This window comes from Colias eurytheme, chromosome 3, assembly GCF_061535395.1.
Source record: "Colias eurytheme isolate Ceu_HAF_F1 chromosome 3, ilColEury1 Martin Lab GWU primary, whole genome shotgun sequence".
NCBI classification, from domain to species: Eukaryota; Metazoa; Arthropoda; class Insecta; order Lepidoptera; family Pieridae; genus Colias; species Colias eurytheme.
This window is the reverse complement of record NC_142982.1, coordinates 833,435-857,032: the sequence shown is the minus strand read 5'-3', so window position 1 is coordinate 857,032 and position 23,598 is coordinate 833,435. Positions and strand designations below refer to the sequence as shown.

Sequence of the window (23,598 nt, the reverse complement as noted above, 5' to 3'; positions counted from 1 at the left end):
TTACAAATGGCAATGCATGTACGCTGGGTAAGGGGGGAGGAGCGCACACGCGAGGGGCAGGGAATGTGACAGTTCGCGCTCGCCGCTCGCGGCCTGCGCACGTAGCTGCTCCAGGCGCAGTTGGTTCTGGCGCTTCCATTTTGTTCTGGAAGTAAAGATCTCATTATAATAGAGTTACTAGCTATGCCTGTTTTACACATGGACAGGACAGTTCAAGGGATGATTTTCAAACAAAAAGTCTGTTTTTCCCGGATCTTCAGAGCTTCATATTTCCATTACAAATTTCGTTTTATATCAGTGCTGTTGTAAGCTTTAGATGCGTAAGAGACATAGAGACAGACGCAAAATTATAATATTAGTAAAGATTATAGAGCAGTTACCTGAACCCACTAACACATATTATGGTTTTGTCCCCGGCCGACAGGCAGACACATATACGTATTTAATATTTATATTACAGTTTATTTAATACTTCTTTATATGCTCTCTAATTATCACTCACCGTCTATTCTGATACCAAGTCTTAACTTGCGTCTCGCTGAGATTCAGAGCATCTGCCACATCGCCTCTATCAGCCACGCTCAAGTACTTCTGGCACCTAAACTTGCGCTCCAAGTAGGCTAGCTGTGCGTGGGTGAACGCCGTGCGCCGCCGCCGCGGCTTGCGGCCCGTGCTGGCGGTGCGGCTTGAGGGCTGCCGGTCTGTTGAGCGAAAGCCGTAAAACTACTATGGGTTGCCGCAATCGGAAATCCCGCGTGAAATTGACGACAGAAAAGATACATTATAAAATGAGATGAAGATTAGAGCTTTCATTAAGTTCTAAATATTTGTAAGTTATTCATTTGCACACAATGTATTAGTAGGAAACTAGAAATTGACTCTATGCATTTTAACAACGATCTCAATACTTTTTATTATCTTTTTGAAAAACACAAATGAAGGCATTACCAGGGATTACTTTGATGAACTATTCAAATTCAAATGCAAACCCATATTTGTATATTTTATAAACAAAATTGACCAGTCTGTTTTTACTCTCGCAAACATTTTATTTCCAAAATTAGTGGTATTAAACTTGAGATTGCAAATTATTTCAACGAATATCTTAAGAATTTAACCCAAAGAAATATACAATAATCATGAAATTACCTGCTCCTTCCTGACCTTCATTCTGCGAGCCTCCAGCCATCACGGAAGCAGCAAAACCAACCAGCAATTGTGACTGAAAGGTATTCTTGGTAAGATCCATGGACCGGGCATAAATACTATCAGACATAGAGCCACTCATTCCAAATCCTTCACCTTCCTCTTTTCTCTCTGGTCTATACAAATGAAACAAAGAGGTATCATACATTTTAACCGACTCCTCCCTGTCATAATCATTGTCATCCTCTTTGAACGGTGAATTAAAATTTGAATTTGGTAATCTATTACCACAGTACTCGTTCTGGTTAAAGTCTTCGTCAATTTTTCTCTTTTCTGTTTTCCTTTCGTTTTCATAAGGATATGGTATCTTTGGTGTTGATGTTTCCGAACGATTGTCACCAACTGAGATGTCATCTTCGGAATTTTCGAGATGTTGCGTCACTGAATCACACCGACTAGTACCTTCTTCATCATCTTGTGCTTTACCTGTAACAAAAACAAATAGTATTAAAAATCTCACTTATTATTCATAGATTTTTTGCAGGACAAATTAACCCTGGATTTATTTATTTATTTCATATCTTTTGTATTCTGCAAGGTTAATTTTATAGCTTCATATTTTTTAAACAAAGTCCTACGCTTCGTCTGTCTATCTGCCTGTCGTAAAGCTCAAACACTACTGCACCAGTCTTCAAATATTAACTTCTAGAAGATATTCTACCTAGTGGACAAAGTTCTTATTTGAATTGTCTTGGGCCGAGTTTTTAATAGCATGAATTGAATGAATAAATCACGCTAGGCTAACGGTTTAAAAATTAATTTGTCTTAAATTAAAATATTCGTTCATTTAAAATACACATACAAATTGAAATCTATTATGTAACGATATTATGTTTCAAATCATATTTTTATTGTTGACTCTATTTTGCAATTAGAACTTGCCGGTTATTTGGCACAATTACAATTTCTAATTTAAAATCGTAAATGTAGTTTAATTAAAGATGTGTTTCTGTTTTATTTTAATTATTACGTAAGGTTAAATAAACCGCAATTAATGTACAAGACAAAAACTAAGGCCTGACACTTAGTCAAGCTCAAACATCCCAAGTGATCCCATACAAAGGCGAGATCTCATAAAGACCTTTAAAAAAAGAACCATAGACACGAGTTTCTGCTCTAATTAATGCCTCGGGGCGTTTCGTTTCACTCTCGAATGAACGAATGAAACTTTAGCGCGGGAAAATCTTGTCTATGGCGTTTGTGTCTTTTAATTTGCATGAAAATGCTGAAGAGTGGGCATTCACTACGGGTCGCTTTTCATAGCTAAATCGTACCGTCAGTAATGGTGTATGCCGATTACTTTTATATATAGAGTAGGGCTGGCTGCTGCCCTACTTAACATTATATTAAAAATCTCATCTCCTTTTCAGTACGGTTCTATACACGTATTATTTATGTACTCGTATATCTTAATATATATAATTCTCATGTCACAATGTTTGTCCTCAATGGACTCCTAATCCACTTAACCGATTATAATAAAATTCGCACACCATATGCAGTTCGATCCAACTTGAGAGATAGGATAGTTTAAACATGTAGGTACCACGAGCGAAGCCGGGGCGGACCGCTAGTATAATATATTTTTAAATAACGTAATGTGATGGACGGATGGATGGATGTGGATGGAAACATTTATGGCTAGGATTTTGAATACATAATTTATTTCCTTTTTCGAACGATTATTATGTAGTAAGGTATGTTTATAATTCTGTTGCAATCGTTAATTGGATCAACGGATAAAAGAGCGATATTTGGAACCAACTAGGCTACAATCCTTCCCTTCAAAGATAATTAAATTAATCAATTTATCTCATTATAAAATAGATAATACACCATTATCCCAATCAACAAAATCAAAGATCAATTTGCACAGTACAAGAGAGAACAACAAACAAACAAACCAAGAAACAAATCTCCTCTTAAAAATCTTTACACAAAATCAAAATAAACCAACCACCTCGATTAATTTCAAAGCACTGCCAGCCCTACAGTCAAGCGTTCCTCGTTATAATTTTTGCATAAATATGTTTTAGCCTGGGAGCCTGTTTACACGTGAATCTACCCTCCAAACAACCTCTGAATGCCGGATCCTCTTTTATACGCATCAACGAGTTACGCCCGAAATCATGGTTCACTCATTAGAAGGTATACCGCATATAATACAGAAGGAATGAATAAACTTGAGCGTCCTACGTTATGTTCGCGCCAAAAATCTGCAATATTATGTCAGGAAGTGGCCGCCATCTTGAATATTGTTTGACGTGACATATTATCCTAAATTATTGGATCAACTGTGGGATCAACATTCAACATGCTTTTATCTAGCTATATCCTTTGTTCTAGTAGAAGATATGGTGGAAAATTTAAGTAAATAAAGAAGTTAAAAAAAACGGTTTTGCAGTCGTTTTAAAAACTTAAATAAAAATCCATTGCCAATAGAAAGCTACTTCCTGTATGGATATTTTTTTTTCTTATTAATTTTATGCTGCTTCATTCCGTCGGAGCCGGGGCGGCTAACTAGATAATAAAAAAAACATCCAATGGTTTTTAACATTCAAACAAATATGACTCCCACATCAGAATAATACGGTGAAGTATCTGCAACGATGATTTTCAGCAAATTTTGTGGCTTTTGTTGTTAAGTAGATAAGTATCGTATATTCAGAATTATATTATAAAGTATGAATTTAGATGGAATTTAGCCGCATCGCAAGTATTTATACCTTACACATTTATATAAGAATAAAACAAAAACCTACTTAATTATATAATTAAAGAGGCGAATAAATAGACATTTTCTAGGTAGACATGATTTGCCACCATAGACTGCGTCACCGCTTTCCATCAGGCGGGACTGTGGTAAATGTCTACCTATCCTAATTAAAAAAAAAATAATAATAATTATACAAACAATCAACTCTACGGAGGGATTATAGTTTTCGAAATCATTTGCTATTTCCTCATCGATCGAAGCTATTTCCACAATAAATACTCTACAATGATAATGATAGCACAGGATAGCACTAAAACTAACTTATTCGCAATAGAATTAGTTTTCTATGCTAGCTGAATAAGCTGAATCTGAAAGTTGACAAGACTGAAGTTTGATTTGAATACAAAATTTATAAAAAAAAGGTTAAATTAATCAAATCAATTAAATCACAGCCGTTCTTTTAAACAAAACGTCCCTTCGACATTTAACGAATGTTATTTGCAATTTAAATGAACTGCTCTCGAATTTATGCCCAGTCACAGTCTTCAAAATGGCACAAACTTGTATAGAAAATGTAAAGACGATTTAACATAATTTATTTTTAACCAACATCCCCGATATAGAAATAAAATCAACGTTCAAGAAGTTTACATAATATTAAGATAATATTATACATATAATATGTTGGGAACGCGTCATGGCTTTTCTTCATTGCCACATTTCGTGGTGACTGGCGACTCGTGAAGTCGTGAGCAAGTCAATCTACTCAGGAAACATGCAGAGATCTCTTGAAAGAAATTTTCAAAATTGGTAATTAATTTGCAGGTTTGGTACAAACCATCTTTTCCTCTCCGTAAGACATTTCAGCTATAAAACTAAAACACAAAGAAAGGCTATTTTAACGTGTAATCATTTAAACTAACTTTCTTACAATAATTCTTTTTCTAGTAGGTACAAAATCTTCTTCTTTTCTGTGTTTTTAAGATGCTAAATTCATACACACAAAAAATACCGTTATGACTTTTACTATATTACGGCCATTTCCACAGGAAATATCTAAACATCAAGCCAGAATCTCTAGTTGTTTGAACTCCCTATCCATAGTCAACAACTAGAACAACAAAGACATAAGTGATCGCCATGATACAGCATTCAGCGAGTATCGCCTGGAGTCAATGACAGTCAAATTAGCGAGCGCCCTGCTGCGAGAGTACAGAACAATCTTGATACTTTAAGCAATAAAATCGCTATGTTTGTGAATTAGATTAAAAAATTGTTTTAAGTTAGATGAATTACATTATCTCGTTACATATAGAAGGTATACGTGTAATGAAATTACATTAATTATCTTATTTTACTATACGACAGTATTTTAAGACTAAGTCAGCCGTGAATGAATGAATACTGCTTTCCAAATGGGTGGTAAATGTTAAAGATATGTTAAGACTATCCAAAAGTGCTTCTAGAAGAAGTCTAATTGAATAAATTAATGTTTGAGTTTGAATAGTTATGTATACCTCAACAATATCTTAAACCCGAATGAAGTCACAATTTTTAAATCACTGTGTACATTAATACGATTTTCAGTTAACCTCATTAATTTCTAAAACGCTCTATCAAATAATTATTCCTTCACAAAATTTATTCATTCAACATAGTATTATATTATCTGTGATTCAACTAAACTTCTATACCCGCTTTAACATCATCATAATCGACATACCTAATTGCATCACAAGTTTTGAAAAGCAGTTTCTACCGAACACACTTGCACAAGACACTCCCGATAAAGTATCAAACTATAACTCATGGTTGCCTCATACAAGAACAACAAAATTATATCTTCAAAGTACCAAGACTATTATTCGCAGTATCCTCGTTAGTAGGTTATTACAGACTAGTCGAACCGCACCCGCTTGCATAATCATTGCGCCCCGACAAATTGAACAATTTGACAATAATACCTCCTCTAAACTTTTATTTGTGGGTCAATTTAAATTAAGGGTCTAAGGGCTTGTATTGTACCTACTAATAATTGTCTATTTTACACTTGTTTGTTGAATTTGAAATCAAGTTCAAATGAAGAATGAATTACTATATTTTTTCAGATAATATTGTAAGAGCTAGCGCGCACGAGCAACTTTGTCTCCGCAACTATTTTGTCTCCACAACTATTTTGTCTCTCCACCCATGGGCTAGTATGAAAGTGCGCGCACGTAGCGACGCAACTCCCCATACAATTGATGGGATGATTGATTGATGAGATGGCGACAGCAACAATAACAGCGAGAGACATTACGGTGCCATTCAATTAATTGTGTGTGTGAATACAATGGCTGAATAGTTATTCATTAAAACAACTAGGCAATATGAATCCACAATATCTTCTATCTTATTTATAACAAGACTGCGATCATCTCATTGCATTTTAGGTAGGTATAATAAATAAAGTAGAGTTACATTCTATAATGAAATTATAGTCATAGACACATCGAAAAAAAAATCTTTTACGATTTTATTTCCTAATTCTAACACATAAGTTATAGAATTCATAATTACAAATTTCTTAAAGAAGGTACCTACATCAAATTTATTAGTAATAAAATTATCATAATTTTCATATTTAAGCATTACTATTGTAGACTACATCCCTATAAAAACTAAATTAGGAAGAATCTAACTAATTCCATACAAATCCAACAAAAAAGCAATTCAATGGTCAAAAAAGGGTCAAAAGCTGTTACAGATAATACATTCATTCTCTACATTAAAAAGTTAACAAACCTCTTTGCTCTATAGTCTATAACGTTCGAAATTATTTATCTGTGGTAAGTCAAGTTTGGCGCGTGTCTGCCGCGTGCGAGGCTGAGAGGCAGCATGCTGTGCTTGAGAGCATATGCAGGACTTAGCAATCATTATTGTCAATTGATTGCAGTTTCTTTATGCACGTACTTTGTTTTGTTCGTTTGTTATGTTGAAAGGATTTAAATGTGTGTTTAAATGAAATTATTGTTGTTTATTGGTAAAATAATTTAAAAGTAAAGTTGATATGATGCTAGAAGAGCACCTACAAAGTTTCTTCTCGAGTCTCTGTAGAAACTGCATACCGAACACACCGAATGATAAATTTAAAATTATGTATTTTGACGATTCAAAAGCGCTGTTGAATGAATAAATAATGTTTGAGTTTGAGTTTATAATATAATATGTATGTTGAATAGCTTTTTTTTAGCTTTTTACGCAATTGGTTATCAAAATTTTTACGAATGGAGAACGCTCGCTAGAGTGCTTTCTCTAACTTGCACTCTAGCACAAATATAATTCTAATCGTGAACGAAATTTGGTCACTATCGAATAATTCGTATCGATATTTCCGAGGCCAAGCATGGAACCTTACATTTTTTACATAAAACATTGAAAGTATTTATTAACTTGTCTAAAAAAATGTGTGCGTGTACTAGTGTACTCACGTAAGAAGTGAAACTTCTTTATGACCTTATTTTTCAAAAAATAATTTACTACAATATGCAACTTTACAGAAATACGTTGAATCACGCGTGGTAGGGATAAGAAAAAGATGGCGCGTAACGGAAAAATGTCACGCGTAACGAAAAAATGTTACACTAAATTTTTTCCTACCCCGATAAAGAAGTTTCACTTTAAATACTTAATTTTATGTCAATATCTTCTATAAACGCCAAGCCTTCAAAGATACAAAGTACATCAAAATTCAAAAGTACCTAAGTATTTATTAACTTGTCTAAAAATACTTTAATTTTATGTCATTATCTTCTAGAAACGCCAAGCCACCAAAAATACATGAACTCCACAGTCCACATCAAAAATATTAAAAGCAATATGAACTCCCTTACAAGTTTCCCCTCACACTCGCCACCCCAAAGACTGGACTAACGACCACTTGGACACTACACTTGGCTACAATTTCTCAGAAAAATACATTTAACAAGTACTTGGTTATTTTAAAGTATTGAACTTTTACCCTATGAGGACAAGGCTAGATGTTATGCTCTGTAGGATTGCTTTTGTTCTAGATTATTAAGATCAAAAGCATGCAATATATGTATAAGAGTTTTTTATTAAGTTAAAACGCTAATGTGAGGAACTACGGGTCCGATTTAAAAAAATATTTCAGTGTTAGATAGCCCATTTATCGAGGATTTCTGTATCATCACGCTACGACCAATACGAGCGGAGCAATGCGGGTAATACCGCGTGGCACAGCTAGTCGTTACTATGTCGCGTAATAATTATGTGTGGCAGTCGAGAAATACATATTGTTAGATATTTTCCGTGTAAGAGCGGGGATCTGAACTGATGGTTTGCCAGGTAGCAAGCTCAAGCGACCACCAGCACTCATGAAGATTTGCGCTGCATTAACCCCGTTTTAAGGGAATTAAGGAATCGACTCAAAAGAGCGAAAAGAAAACTGCCTCCCAATTTCTGGAACAAAAAGGTCGATAATCTAGTAAAAAAAACCTTAAAATTCAAATTTTTCTTTCATGTTTCATTCATCAATAACGTTTATTAAACATGTCGATTTAAGAAAAGTTCCATATTATGAATTTTTCCTTGACATCATAATAATAAATGAATTGTGCAATTAATAAATACTGGCTATTCGGTAAGTAAACCTCAATCATCTTCATGCAAATTGCCTGAAGCCTGATTTGCCTGAGATAAAAATATATCTTCCTACCACCAAATTTCATACGAATTCGATCAGCAATTTTGCGTGAAACATTTCAACATCCATCGATCCCCACAAACTTTCCACGTTTATAATATTAGTAGGTAGAGTAGATTTTGGATTTTCAACATGCCTTCTTTTTCAAGTCAGTTAAGAATAAACCATCTAACCCCTACTTAATTAATTATCCTACCTGTACTCAACGAACATGCTCCCTACGTGCCCAAGTATATTTTCATAGTAATAAGCTGCTAATTTGCAAGTGAGCTCTCAGCGCGCAGGTGCATATATTAGGACCTAATTACATTCTTCATGTATGAATCTTTCATATGGATTGCCAGTTAAAATGCGGATAATAAAACTAATTATATGTACAACACGCATAATTGCATATTTAATGCGAGAGCTATGGTAATGGAAGAGCTTTTGTGGGTAGGGTTAGGGCTTAGGCTAGGCTTGATTTGCTTTTGTTTTATCTTTACATTTGGATATACAAGTAACAGAAGATATACGCGCAGAATTATGGAAATAACGAAGCAGGAAGTACTTCGTTATTATGAAATGAAGGAGTCGTAATATATTACAAAAACAACCTAAAAGTATCTGTTGAAGAACCAGTAGTTTGCGACGCTAATTGTCTGTTGCTAAAAATTGAACAAAACACTTGTATTTTAGGCATATATCGTCCCCCTGGTCAGCGTTCCACTACCGACTTTCTAAACTCCATAAATATACTTCTTAATAGTCTAAATAACTTCAATAATATTATATTGTGTGGTGACATCAATATAGACATCATAGAAGACAGCACAGATTCGCGTTCGTTTGAATACCTTAATACTCTGGCCAGTCATCGTATTCTTCCTGGTCATGTTTTTCCAACTCATGGCAAAACATGTCTGGACCACATGATGGTTAAAACTAAACTGGAAGCAACGTGTGTAGTCGCTGAAACCACTGTCACTGACCATGAATCTGTTGCTATTAGTATAAATCTCTCTACTACAATACGGAATCCTGTGAGCTATACATATAAAACATTGGACTATGTAAGCTTAGACAAAGCTGTAGGTGGTATCAACTTCCAGGATATTTTATTAACCAATGATGTCGACGCCGCAACGGACTTGTTGGTTGACAGCTTGTCACGCGCCGCTGTGCAAAACCTGAAATTAAAAACATCTTCAACAAAGAAAACAATCAACAAACCTTGGATTACGAAAGGACTGCTGCGTTGTATGCGTAATAGAGACAATCTATATAAGAAACTTAAAAAAAATCCTGATAATGAAGTGCTTAAGCAAACCTATAAACGTTATAGAAATTTCTGTTCATCGATTTTAAAGAAAGCTAAAAGAATTTATGAAAAGCAAGCAATTGCTAAGGCTAACGGTAATATAAAAGAATTATGGAATGTGATTAAAAATATTAGTTGTATCAATAAGCCTGTGGATCATTCTTCTTGTCTAATCTCAAATTCAATATCTCCGGTTGAAAACATTAATAAAGTAAATGCCTATTTCGCGAATATAGGAAAAAATTTGGCTGAAAAGAACATTCATTCAAATCACCAAAACTCTCAAGTGTATGAACATTATAAGCAATCTCCACCTTTAACATCTTTCGCTATGCTTCCCACGGATGAATCCGAAATTCTCCAGCTGATCAAGGGTCTTCGTGATAATTGTGCGGTGGGCAATGACTGTCTCTCGGGTGGATTGATTAAAAGATATGCTCATTTGCTTGCTCCTATTCTCACTCATATATGCAATCTTTCGATTTCCACTGGAAAATTCCCTACTGCTTTCAAATCTGCGATTATTAAACCCATTCATAAAAGTGGTGACAGAGATTGCGTGTCTAACTATAGACCGATTTCCATATTGCCAACTCTTTCAAAAATCTTAGAGCGTATAATTAATATTCGTCTAGTTAAGTACCTAGAAGACAACAACCTTCTTTCTCAATCGCAATTTGGCTTCCGTCAAGGTCGATCTACTAATGAAGCTGTACATGAAATAGTGAATTCTATAATTACAACAGTAGATAAGAGGAAGAAATGCCTGACAATATTTCTCGACCTAGCAAAAGCTTTCGACACGGTCTCTGTCCCACTTCTGCTCTCTAAGATGGAAAAACTGGGTATTCGTGGTATTACCCTGCAGCTATTCCAAGACTATCTCTCTGGAAGGAAGCAGAGGGTTAAAATCAACTCTTTTTTAAGCAATGAACTTGCTGTTGACTTTGGAGTGCCGCAGGGAAGTATCCTGGGCCCAACTCTATTCTTAATCTACATAAATGAATTGGGAAGCCTTAACCTTACGAATGGCAAAATTATTACTTTTGCTGACGATACGGCAATATTTTTTGAGAGTAATAATTGGAATGATCTCTTCAGTACTGCTCAGATGGGGTTTAATAAGGTCAATTCATGGCTGCAAAAAAATATTCTTACCCTAAATGCTTCCAAAACTAAATACATATGTTTCGCACTTAAGTCAAATGTGCTTCCCCCGCCTTCGTCATCTTTAACAGCTCATACCTGTGACCAACAAAATCCCCTGTGCCTTTGTTCTCCGATTGAAAGGACTGAGAGTATAAGATATTTAGGAGTAATACTTGACCAATGTCTTACATTCAAACCGCATATCAATGCCTTAGTGTCCAGAATGCGTAAACTTATATATATTTTTAAGTCACTCAGACACGTTGCTGATCGTCGTGTCATTAAGATTGTGTACAGTAGTTTGTGCCAGTCTCTAGTGGATTACTGCATCACCTCATGGGGAGGTGCCGCTAAAACTCACTTACTCGAATTGGAGAGAGCCCAACGTGCGGTACTGAAAGTAGCTGGAGGTTTTCCTTATCGTTTTCCCACTTTTGACCTGTACAGATTCTGGGACGTTCTAACTGTAAGACAGTCTTTTATTCTCCAAACTGTCCTTAAGAAACACCAGCAACTTACGTATAATCCTGATTCGATAAAAGATAAGAGGCGAAAGGACACAGTATGTCACATGGTTAGTTTTTATTCAAAATTATCTCGGAAATTCTACTGTTATCTCGGCAATGACCTTTACAATAAATTAAATAAAATTCTCAATATTTACCCTCTCAATCGATCCAATTGTAAAATCAAAATCTCTATGTACCTCAAAACCTTAAACTACGATGATACGGAAAAACTTCTGTGCAACGTGATTTAAAACACCTATTTGCTTCCGCACTAATAATTAATCCCCGTTTCTTCTGACTTCAGCAAAGACTTCGATTGATTCAACCTTACATATTTTGACTTTATTTACCTTGAACATTTTATCATTCATACCTACTTCTCACTCACTACAGACCTCACTATACACTCATATACACAAACCCACATACACACACACAGAAACAACAACCACCAATTTTTTATTTTATTTTTTAGTTATTTTGTTTTTAGTACTATTTTTACTGTCTGTTTTTTTTTTGTCTTATTCACAAGCTTGCTGCAGATTCGATCCATAAGGCTGCTACATTGTATTTTAGATATACTAAGTGGGGCCTGGTGACCCGTACCACAGGTTCTTCAGAACCCACATCGGGCACCAGCTCTCATAAGGTTGCCTAATATATATTATGTATTAGTATTATTCATTCTTTGTAAAGTTTTTAACCCTTGTGAGAGAGATAAATAAATGTTTTTATTTATTTATTTATTTATGAAAATATTATAATTTAAGTGGGTAATCGATAGTTTCAATTGCAAATACATTTCAGAAAATTACATTATAAAGAAATTCTAGGCTATCTATCCGCGGCTTGGATAATACATGACGAAATGCGCAGGCATTCGGATTGAGATAGAGCTTTTGCAATCTGAATATTACAATCATGAAGAATCTAGTTATACTACACAAAATTCAACGCACAAGGGATTAAGAAACTAAAAACTTATTACTTTGTTTCAGGTGCTCATGCCAAGTGAAGACTAACAAATACATTTTTAACTATCCTTGGTGGGAGCAGTGTCCGTGTCTGCCAAAGCATACTCAAATCCTAAATAACATAATAAAAATATGATAATAAGTATTAACAAGCTATACCTATTCCGCGTATACAAGCTAGGCTACAGTATTCTTAATTTCTTAGCCCAGCTCCATCGCAACTTTTGCCCGACGTCATAAAACGATTCTCTATCGATAAAAATTCCCTAAACCGTCTCTATATCCGATACTGTATTGCGTAAATGGCTTATTAGGTTATCTGTACCGATTTTAATTAAATTTTATATGAAAAAAAAAATGACAAAAGGTGACGCTTATTCCATCTTCACCGTTTCACCATAGAGCATCTTGACTTCACTTAACTTATTTACTCAAAAATAAATAAAAACATCTAGACTTGCACACAAAATGTTTTCAGAAATCATTCATTAACCAAACTGCAAGGGAATGGAACGCCCTCCTTCCGTCTTCCCAGAAAAATACAATTTAAATCTTTTCAAGTGAATAGACTCTATCTAGGCAGGCATGCCCTTTCATAGACTGCATCACTACTTACCATCATAGTACGAAAGTAGTCTCGTGGTTCAGTCAAATGCCTGGCTATTTTATATAAAAAAGGTATGAAAACAATGAAAAAGATGACTTTAAAGAAATTCGATTTTCAAACCACATATACTTTAATGTTGGCATTGAAAAAATAACAGCACTGAAACATTTACTGGCTATTGATGAGCAATTATTTGAAAGTTTGGAAGACTATGCTATATTACTTAAACCTGCTTTATTACTGAGAAAATCTTACAAGTTGAAAATAAAAATTACCATATGGGTACTGTAATTGCCAACGATTTCGACGAACGATAAAATTCTGTACAAAACTATTTACTGCAGTTTTACTTTGATAGTCGATAATAATCAAAATGGTAAAAATAATCTTAAAAAAGTTAGTAAAATTGGTCGATCAAGTAGCCGTAAAATAATAATTGATATAAAACATTATTTTACGTATATAGAGATACGAGCATTGTATCAATTATCTAGAAATGGAAGAAACATACACGCCAGTAGAAAAATCAATCGTATTTCCTAAAAGAATATCATTTTAATCGCCAAAAATCTATAATGCGTTCTATAATTTCAATCGTTTCGTAGAAACAAAGACCCCAGTCATCGAAGAAGTCCCTGGTTGAAGAAATGCATCAGCAACAATGAAAATGTTAGTTACATTTGCTAACGCACAGCCAAGAGAAGCAGAAAAAGACCTTCTTGGTAAACTGGGAGGTATATGTGATACGCGATGGATAGAACGATTGATGGTTTCAAACAGTAGAATTGTCATGATGGCTATTTGCAGTTTCAAGTCGATTCATTGATGAAAATATGTGATTAATTAACTACAATTTCAAAATGGCCAGACAGAAAATCTGCGTCTGATTCCTTAATTGCATTTATATCGTATATTGTATGTATGAGTATTAATTTATTGTTAAATCTTCAAGTGAAACTTTTTGGCAAAGCCGCTTCTTAACAAAAAACATTAGATTTAAAGCTAGCATCAGATGCTCTTAAAAATACGTTTTTCTACGAAAACGGGAAACGGCTGAAGGGAATCATGTGGAGGCACAAGAGCTAGCTGAAGAAGTGGGTATCATCAGGCCTCCTACGGCACCACGACAGACTATTCGAGATAATTATCAAGGAAATAACGAGGAATATTTTCGGAGGACTTTTAATATCCAACTATGTAATAGATAGCGTATTAATTGACTTACAAGACTGACTTTCTGCAGATACAATGAACCTGTTTGGATTAGGCATTTTTATGCCAAAATCTGATGAAAGAAAGTGATTTTATGAATGTTTAAAAGTACAGAATGTTACTCCAATTTCTGGAGTGTACTTGCTGCCACTGTCTTACAGAGTATTAGCTATTGATGTCAAAGTTGAGCACAAAGAAAATTCTGATTCATAAGTTCCATTTAATGTGTCTAGATACTATTGAAAGCGACGAAGATCTATCTGTTCCCATACGTACCTAAATATATATTTATATATTTCAAAATACTCTATTCCCATAATGTTGGAATGACTTCGGAAATCGTTTTTTCTACACTGAGACGTGTTAAAACTTGGTTAAGAGCAAACATGGTGGAAGACAGACTCACGTGTTTTTCAAACTCAAACATTTATTTATTCAATTAGACTTCTTCTAGAAGCACTTTTGAAACGTCATTAGGTACATATTTTTAACATTTACCACCGATTCGGAAAGCAGTATCTACGGAGAAGAATCGGCAAGAAACTCCATAGTTGCTCTTTTTAATCATATCAGTTTTACAATTTTACAAATTACATATGTAACATCATAATAATTATATTAACATAATATGCCAAAGAACTGTCCTGTGGTTTTTACGCGACAACCCTCCATGGGTTTTTATCGTCCATATATTCCTTAATACTGTAATAGGCTCTCTGAACTAGTACATTTTTTATATAAGTTTTAAATTTAGAACAACTAAACTCTTTAATATTATGAGGAATTCTGTTGTAAAAGCGTATACCTTGACCCATAAATGAATTTTTAACTTTAGCTAGCCGGAAAAATGGCATTTCAATTTTATTTCTGTTTCTTGTGTCATAACCATGTCATAACAATGTCTATCTCCGACTTTTGTGTGTAAGTAAGCGTTATTGTGTACATATAAAATATTATTAAATATATACTGCGACGGTACAGTAAGGATACCAGTATTCTTAAAGAGATCTCTTAGTGAGTCTCGAGCACGCAAATTATATATAGAGCGTATGGCTCTTTTCTGTAATATAAATATAGTTTCTATATCTGCAGCCCTGCCCCATAGCAGAATTCCATAGGACATTATGCTATGAAAGTAGCTAAAGTAAACCAATCTAGCCGTTTCTTCATCGGTGAGATGCCTTATTCTTCTAACTGCATATGCAGCTGAGCTGAGCTTAGCAGCGGTGGTGGTAACATGGGCCCCCCATTGAAGCTTCTCATCTAATGTCAAACCAAGAAAAACAGTCGATTCCACAGGGTATAATACCTCCCCGTTTAAAATAATATTCCTTTTCACCTTTTTTACATTTGGGAGGATAAATTCTACACAATTTGTTTTTTTTGTATTTAATAGTAAATTATTAGTATTAAACCAATTGGATATGCGTAAAAGAGCAGAGTTTACTTCGTCAACATTTGTGTCATGTCTATCCACATTAAAAATTAATGAGGTGTCATCTGCAAACAGTACTATTTCACACATATCCTCCAAATAATAAGGTAGGTCATTAATATACACTAAGAACAAAAACGGTCCTAAGATAGATCCCTGCGGAACACCTATGTTAATCGGCGCACCGCGAGATTTCTCTCCATTAACGACAACGGTTTGTACCCTGTTCTGAAGATATGAAGCTATGAGATCCTGAGCTAAACCTTTGATACCATAAAAATTTAGTTTCCGTAATAGAGTGGAATGTTCTACACAGTCAAAAGCCTTAGAAAGGTCACAGAATATCCCCAAAGCATTCTTTGAATTTTCCCATGCTTTGTATATATGTGACAAAAGAGCTACTCCGGCATCAGTGGTAGAGCGCCCCTTTGTGAAACCATACTGTTTGGCGTGCAGTAAACCATTTGATGCAAAATGACTACTTAATGTTTAGTTACATACTCTTCTAAACATACATTCTGATATAACCCCAGACGTCTCGAAAATTATTCAGAACCGACAGGACCAAATTCGCAAAAAATATATAAGGCTACCATATTTACTTCAATATTCAATTGTTTCTTTATTTATTCGTTTATTGATTAAGGGCCGATTTTTCAATGCTTGGATAAAACTTATCCGTCCAATAAAGTATTACACGATAACAGTAAAATGTCACGTAAACTGTCAAATACGGGCAATTAGAATACGTTTTTAAAATGGAAGTTTTATACATTATTCGACGAATAAGTTTTATCCAAGCATTGAAAAACCGGCCCTTAATCTAACACATGTACAGGTTAATAAGATTACAACAAAAGATTTAAATTAACAAATAAATGCTCATGTATTTTGTGTGTGACGCTTTTTCCATAATAACCATCTATTGTACATTAATTTGGAAGAATTTTTTTGTACTTTGTATAAACTAAAGCCTGGCTTTCATATCCCTCACAATTTAGATGAATTAAATTTAAGATAAATCTCAAATAGAATTAGCAAGGGTTGTGTAGAGAAAAGGAAAGAAATAATTAATTCAAATTAGCGTCTGCTACTTATGATTCCGTTTATCAGCAATATTAAAAATTTCATGAATTGTCGACAATGTTGCTCTTTCGCCGTGATAAGACATAATCTGAAGTTAAGGAAATTTTATTTTGTTTCGCGCGTGAAAATTCTGAAAGACCAACATGGATGCTCAAGCTAATTTTATGATACGACGTTCAGTTGATGTTCAGTGATAAGGCTTGTGAATACGCATAATTTGAAAAAATATAACCTTTGGAATTTTGACCGGCAATTGTAACAAGTAGAGATTTGATTTATCCATTATTTGATAACTAGAATACTACGGATATGCTACAAAAATTACAATTATACATATAAATGGAAAGGAGGTGAATCCCTAGAAGAACATCAGGTATTCGTGGCTCTATTTTATTCAGATCTTCAATGTTTAACTCGACCTTTACTATGAATATTATTATTTTTTTAGGGTTCCTACTGTCTATCGTCTCTTGAAGCTGTAAAAAATATATATCTGAGCAAACGCAATCAAAAGATACAGCCAGCATGCTGCAACTTTTTGACACTCGCAAGCGAATCGACAGAATCTTGAAATTTTGTACAAAGCATAACGTCTTGACTGCTAACAACGCTATGGACTTAAACAAAATGTTTACAGAGCTCTACGTATCTAGTAAAAGAATTGGCCTCGACATCAATATAAGTAAAACAAACATCATTACAAACCATCGTATCATTCCTATCACTCTTGCCAATACACCGATAGAATATGTCGATTCATATACCTGGGAAAACAAATATCGTTTGACAAAACAAATAATGAACGGGAAATAAATAGAGGAATAAACAGCTCAAGGAAACCCTAAAAAGCTATACTTATCTAACTTAGCTAACCCTATATCGCTTTAAATAATCAAAAATCAAATAACAACATGTCAGCGTAGTATGGAAAGGAGTATTCTTAAAGGTCAAAAAATACGTCCGCTATAAGACACAAAAAAATTTAAGGATGCTCTATACGCACTTAAATTGAAATGGTGTTGGGCTGGCCACATAGGCAGAGTGAAGGACGACCGTTGGACTTTACGCCTAACATCTTGGCCTGGTCCGAAAGACAAAAGAAAGCACAGCAGACCCCTTTATCGCTGGGCAGACGATGAAACGAAAATAAATGACGAAAAGTGGATGTTGACAAGCGCAAAATGAAGAATACTAGTAAAGTCTGGAGGAGGCTTTCACCCTTACTCAAACGACATTACTATATATACATATTTATAAGTCATTCATGAACAACTCATTATTTATAAGTTTAATTATTAATATTTTAGTTATTAATCTATACATATAATAAATCTGTAGAAGGGTCAATTCTGTACATTGAAAATATTGAAAAAATAAATAGCAGGGGGTGTTACTGGATCGATACCAAACCCAAATATGTGATTAAAAAAATTTTTGTCTGTCTGTCTGTCTGTCTGTCTGTATGTGAAGACATCACGTGAAAACTAAGGGTTCGATTTCCATGAAACTTGGTATAATTATACCTTATTATCCTGGGCGTAAAATAGGATAAGTACTTTTTATCCTGAAAAAATACGAAGAAAAAAAATAATCTTAATTTTTCAGTATTATCCATAGACGTTGTTCTGTAGAACAGCGAACACACGTTGGGTATTATTATAGGCCTAGCCGTATTTGAGTCCAATAGATATTTATAAGATGTTATTGTCAGAGTTACTCAAAATGGAGAAATAAACCATCCACGCGAAGACCGACATCCGCGCGGACGGAGTCGCGGGCGGAAGCTAGTATAAAATAAAATTACTTAATGAAATTCTTTTAAGCATGTAAGACCATTGTGATTTGAGAAATAAAGACTTTTTTATTTTTATTTTTTATTCAACGTCTTATAGAACCAATAATTATATTTTTGTGAACATTTTAAATTTAAAACAACAACATGTAATAAAGGAACCCTCGGTAAGTGTGTCCAACTCGCACTTGGCTGTTTTTTTTATGAAATCTGAAAAACACTGTCGAGGATTTTTTCAACCGCTGAAGAACGATAATGAACATTCTTTTTTTCAATATTAAGTAAATCAATAAATCAAAATTCTAAATTCTCATACTCTAATATTTTATGAACTTTCACCCGCTCTCAATTCACGAAAAATTCAAATTCTATTTGTACTTATAAAATTTTCCAAGTAAGTTTCTTCAAAGTTATTGCACAAATACCTACACCAAACAACCTTCTTTTCAGTCATATAACCTAAAATATATTATTAAATTGATATTTTTTATCAAATTCAAAACATACCTATAGATTGTGGATTGTAGGTGCTTGATTGCAAAAACTCAGAAAAAAAAAGATTATTGATTATTGTAAATAAAGATAATTCATTGAGATTGTAATTAAGATTATTGTAAAAACTATTCAACATAAAATAGATATTAAATTATAATTAATGGCAATAAAATGTGATATAGTGCTACTACTATTATTATGCTTTTTTATAATTTATAGCATCAACATTCAGCTAGCAAGTTTTTTTCCGCTAAGAAAAACAATTTTCAAAGAAAATTCGTAGGTAATCGATTGTATGATACACACAAAGACCGTAAATGCTATTTGCGCGAAAATAAGCTCAAATAGTATACTTCAAAGTTTAAGCTTTGTTCCAAAAAAGGCTCTATATTATCTTTAAAATATAATTCCAATAAAAACACATTACCTTCGACAGCTGTTCACACTTATTGTTTATCATCACTACATAGTATAAAACAAAGTCGCTTTCTCTGTCCCTATGTCCCTTTGTATGCTTAAATCTTTAAAACTACGCAACGGATTTTGATGCGTTTTTTTTTAATAGATAGAGTGATTCAAGAGGAAGGTTTTAGTATATAATTTATTAGGTTTTAGACAAAGCGGGCGAAGCCGCGGGCGAAGCCGCGGGCGGTAAGCTAGGTCCTAATATGTATTGGTTTTATTTTGTCGTACTTAAAAGTTAAAATATAGAGCCAAAATCCAATAATACGGTCGTTATTATTTTGTAGATAAAGAATAAAATAGACTTATACATATTATTTCGCGTCTGGATAACCGAAAAAAGAGTTAGCTTGTTGTCAGTATTAAGTAGTAAATAGCTATCCCGGAAACATCCGGTTTGGAACTTCCTGTAAAATTTTTCATATCCCATTTTAAACAAATATTTTTATGATGACAAAATACCAAAAGATCCAACTTAATAACGTAGCATTCATCTGGACAATTCATTATAATAATATTAATTTAGTTTTAATCTATAACAAATGGTTAAACAAATTTTAAAATTCTTATTTATTTAAATATCCAACAAAACACATGTCGTTAAGTTATTTGCGCGTGATTGAAAACACTTGTTTAAAACTTTGCTAAACGATGATTAATTTGAAACAGTATTCTATAAGCTGAAGTGTCCGAGTGGTTAAGGAGTTGGACTTGAAATCCAATGGGTTCTACCCGCGCAGGTTCGAATCCTGTCCTCAGCGATTAATTTTTTAAGACATATTTTTTTCAATATCTGATTTAGTGCTCATCCTTTGCTTATATTTCAGTAATTCCTCATTGTTAATCATACGAATTCATTAATTGTATACCCTATATTTTTTATTAGGTATAAGTACTTGAAAATTGAAATCATTGTGTAATTATTTAAAATTCTTAATTAGGGATTGATCTCTATCTTTTTTTGGTACCTACTTATTGAATCCAATATATCGACAGATAATTTGTTATATATCATGTAAGATTTTTTTGATAAATCTAATTAATATTAGGTATATTGGTATATGTAACTTAGAAACAAATAGGCGAGGGTTCGATTTTCACGATTAAGGTAAGATAGGTGTTAACAAACAAAATCTATAAAATTATTCTTAATTATTAGCTAATATTATAAATTAATTACCTGGAAGACCTACTCCTGGTCTAAGAACATCTCCAAGAAGGTCTTTAATAAGAAAAGACTTGTGACTATCCTGCATTGCCGACTCCATCATTAAATAATTCACAATCATAAATGTTCTATTTAATCATAATCGTCTATAAAAATTGGAAAAATATTATTAATCTGGTTGCTAATAATAAAACAATAATTTTGATAAAAGTTCTTAAGACGCGACCCTAGTCATTATCAATATTAATCATAAAAAAAAAGTTAAATCAATGACAGCTGCACTTTCCCGCGCATCCGTGATAACTGTCAGCCATGTTCAAATCGTTCGAGCGGGAAAATCTTTTCATTTAGCAACGCCCTACCCCTAACCGATGTAACATACATTTTCTTGCGGTTTTCACCCAAAATACCGCTTAAACGGGGTTTAAATCGCGTTTAGCATGCGCAGGAATGGGCGGGCGGGGTCTGTGGCTCCTCCCAGCTGAATGCCGCCAATGGCAAGGCAGCTTCAAAGTTTTTCGCTCGGCCGATTCGTAAAGTACGCATTCAAACGCGGGTTTAGACTCGTAGTTATTGAGTTGATTTTTAAAAGACCGTTTTGAATGTAAATCGAAAAGTTAAGCGCGGTAAAGAGGCTGCCCGAGTCTCCAATTAAATTGATAGTTGCGGATTGAATGCGGGGTTTTGTTGCACAACACGCTCGAGTGACAATCGACATTAAAAATGACTACGTTATAATGGGAGCGTAATTTGTGCCATTTGTTATTTATATTTTCAAATGGGGTATTGTTATGTTTACTTCTAATGTTATAAAATCGATACATAGTGTTTTTTTTTTTGCTTGCTTTTATACTCTAAAAAAAGAAACGAGTAGAGCATTTAGCGTCAAGACAGACTAGGTATTTTGGCCTTTTGTCCGGACCACTAAGTAGTCTAAACCGAGCTCGAACACCAGACAGAAAATGATCAGGTACAAGAACGATGGGAAGCTGAATAAAAAGCAACGTTAGTGAATGATAGAGTCAAGAAATAAGTTTTACTTTGCATCAGTACCTATCTATCAAACCCAAATGAAATAGGTACATAAAATGTTTTACAAAAATCCTAGAAATCTGCGATTTTATAATTAATCGCTTATACGATCGGAAGGATCTCCGCTTATAATCGGCGCTTACGATGTTGCGTCTACGCTCTACTCGCTCTACCCACAACCTCTACTCGTATTACCTATTAGGTATTTAACATAATTAGTTCTACCAAGTTTATCCAAAACGAAGCCCTTGCAAGACATCTTTCTTTTCGCGAGTAACAAAAAAATTGTGACCGGTTTTTGATAAAGTTTTAATCAATAGACATATTACCTATATGTTTTAACTTTTAAGTAGGTATTTAGTGTTGATGTATTTTTAATTTCTTTGAAATAACACAGTGCGGACGGGGGTAAATCAATAGATTTGTAATTGAACGTCAAAGCCAGTAGTTAAAACATGCGACTTTACCACACAAGGTTTATTCTTTTTACGTAAGTACCTACATATTAACACTTCGATGTCAATCGTCATTCGTCTCTAGTAAATTACTAGTTCCTAAAATAAAATATTTAGGTGCCGGTGAAAACTGATTACCGCAGTATGCAGTTTATTTTGGATATATTTATTTTAAATATTAAAACTATATTAAGGTGCTTCTAAAAAAAGTCTAGCAGAATAAATAGGTACCTACACGTTTGAGTTAGAAAGATATTTTATTTTATATTATGAAACTTAACAATTGTCTTGCTTTAACAAATTATTAATTCTATCTACGTATAGCGATTATATCAAATGTATTTGTAGATATGTACTTGTATTAACGTTGTATTCGTAATACATTTTAATACAGTTCTGTCATAACATGCACTACCTATTTCATCGCAACACATGCAGTAGGAAAGGAGAATCGTCAGAATGAGGACTCATGATACATGCCATAGAATGTTGGAGCACTAATACTCTACGAACTTAAAATGGCATTTAGTTTTATTAATTTATTAATGCCGTATGTTAAAATGCTTTATAACATAACCGTGTGGATTACAACCGAGCGAGCGTGTTAGTGTAATCCATATAGGGTTGATGTAAGTACGTCGCAATGTGGAGATGAACATTGAAGAATGAAGTTTGTAAAACGGGCCTAGCGGGACAGTACCTATGCGTAACGGGATTTGTACTAAAAACGGGATAGCGCTAATCAATAGTAATATTATAAAGCTGAATGAGTTGTTTTTTGTTTGCTTCAACGCTTATTTTAGTCTGTTCTTATCATTTATTTGTCTGACTATCAGCTCGGCCCGGCTCCGCTCGGGTAGTATTTATCGTACTGAGATACTCTAACTTTCAAGTTCGATTGCACATAAAGCATAAAGTTTTATTTTATTTCAGTCGTTTAATACTGACTGATAAAAGGATTATTATCTTATTATTGATTCTGTATAATACGTATATTTTATTTAAGTATACACGTGTCAAGTGCTTCAGTTTTCTCGCAATTTCACTCTTAGGTTGCTTTTCGACTAATAATACCTACTTCATTCAGTTTGAAGCGTTTCTTCTCATACATTCCTCGCTACACAGACTAGCACATTATTGGTGAAAAAGCAAAAAGATTATCTATGAATAGAATACTATAGTACGTGTCATATCATGTACTAGCTTTCCGCCCGCGGCTACGCCCGCTTTGTCTCAAAAATAATAAATTATATACCTACTAAAACCTTCCTCTTGAATCACTCTATTAAAAAAAA

At 33.9% G+C, this 23,598-nt stretch overlaps 1 protein-coding gene and 1 non-coding gene across 3 annotated transcripts; one reads left to right on the top strand and one right to left on the bottom strand.

The window, feature by feature from the left end:
* LOC149909298 (uncharacterized) lies at nt 1–20,937 on the bottom strand. Of its 2 annotated transcripts, XM_090118667.1 has the most exons (5): nt 20,838–20,919; nt 6,057–6,062; nt 1,150–1,632; nt 503–701; nt 1–145 (listed from the first exon to the last, which is right to left on the bottom strand). In XM_090118667.1, the coding sequence occupies exons 1-5, from the start codon at nt 20,917–20,919 to the stop codon at nt 1–3; spliced, it is 915 nt and encodes a 304-aa protein (XP_089974793.1). The 2 variants fall into 2 exon arrangements, with proteins under 2 accessions (XP_089974793.1, XP_089974787.1); XM_090118661.1 differs by lacking the exon at nt 6,057–6,062 and having other exon boundaries at nt 20,829–20,937.
* On the top strand, nt 20,328–20,409 carry TRNAS-UGA (transfer RNA serine (anticodon UGA)). Its single transcript has one exon. It is a non-coding gene; the product is annotated as a tRNA-Ser (tRNA).
* Nucleotides 20,938–23,598: the final 2,661 nt, after the last annotated feature.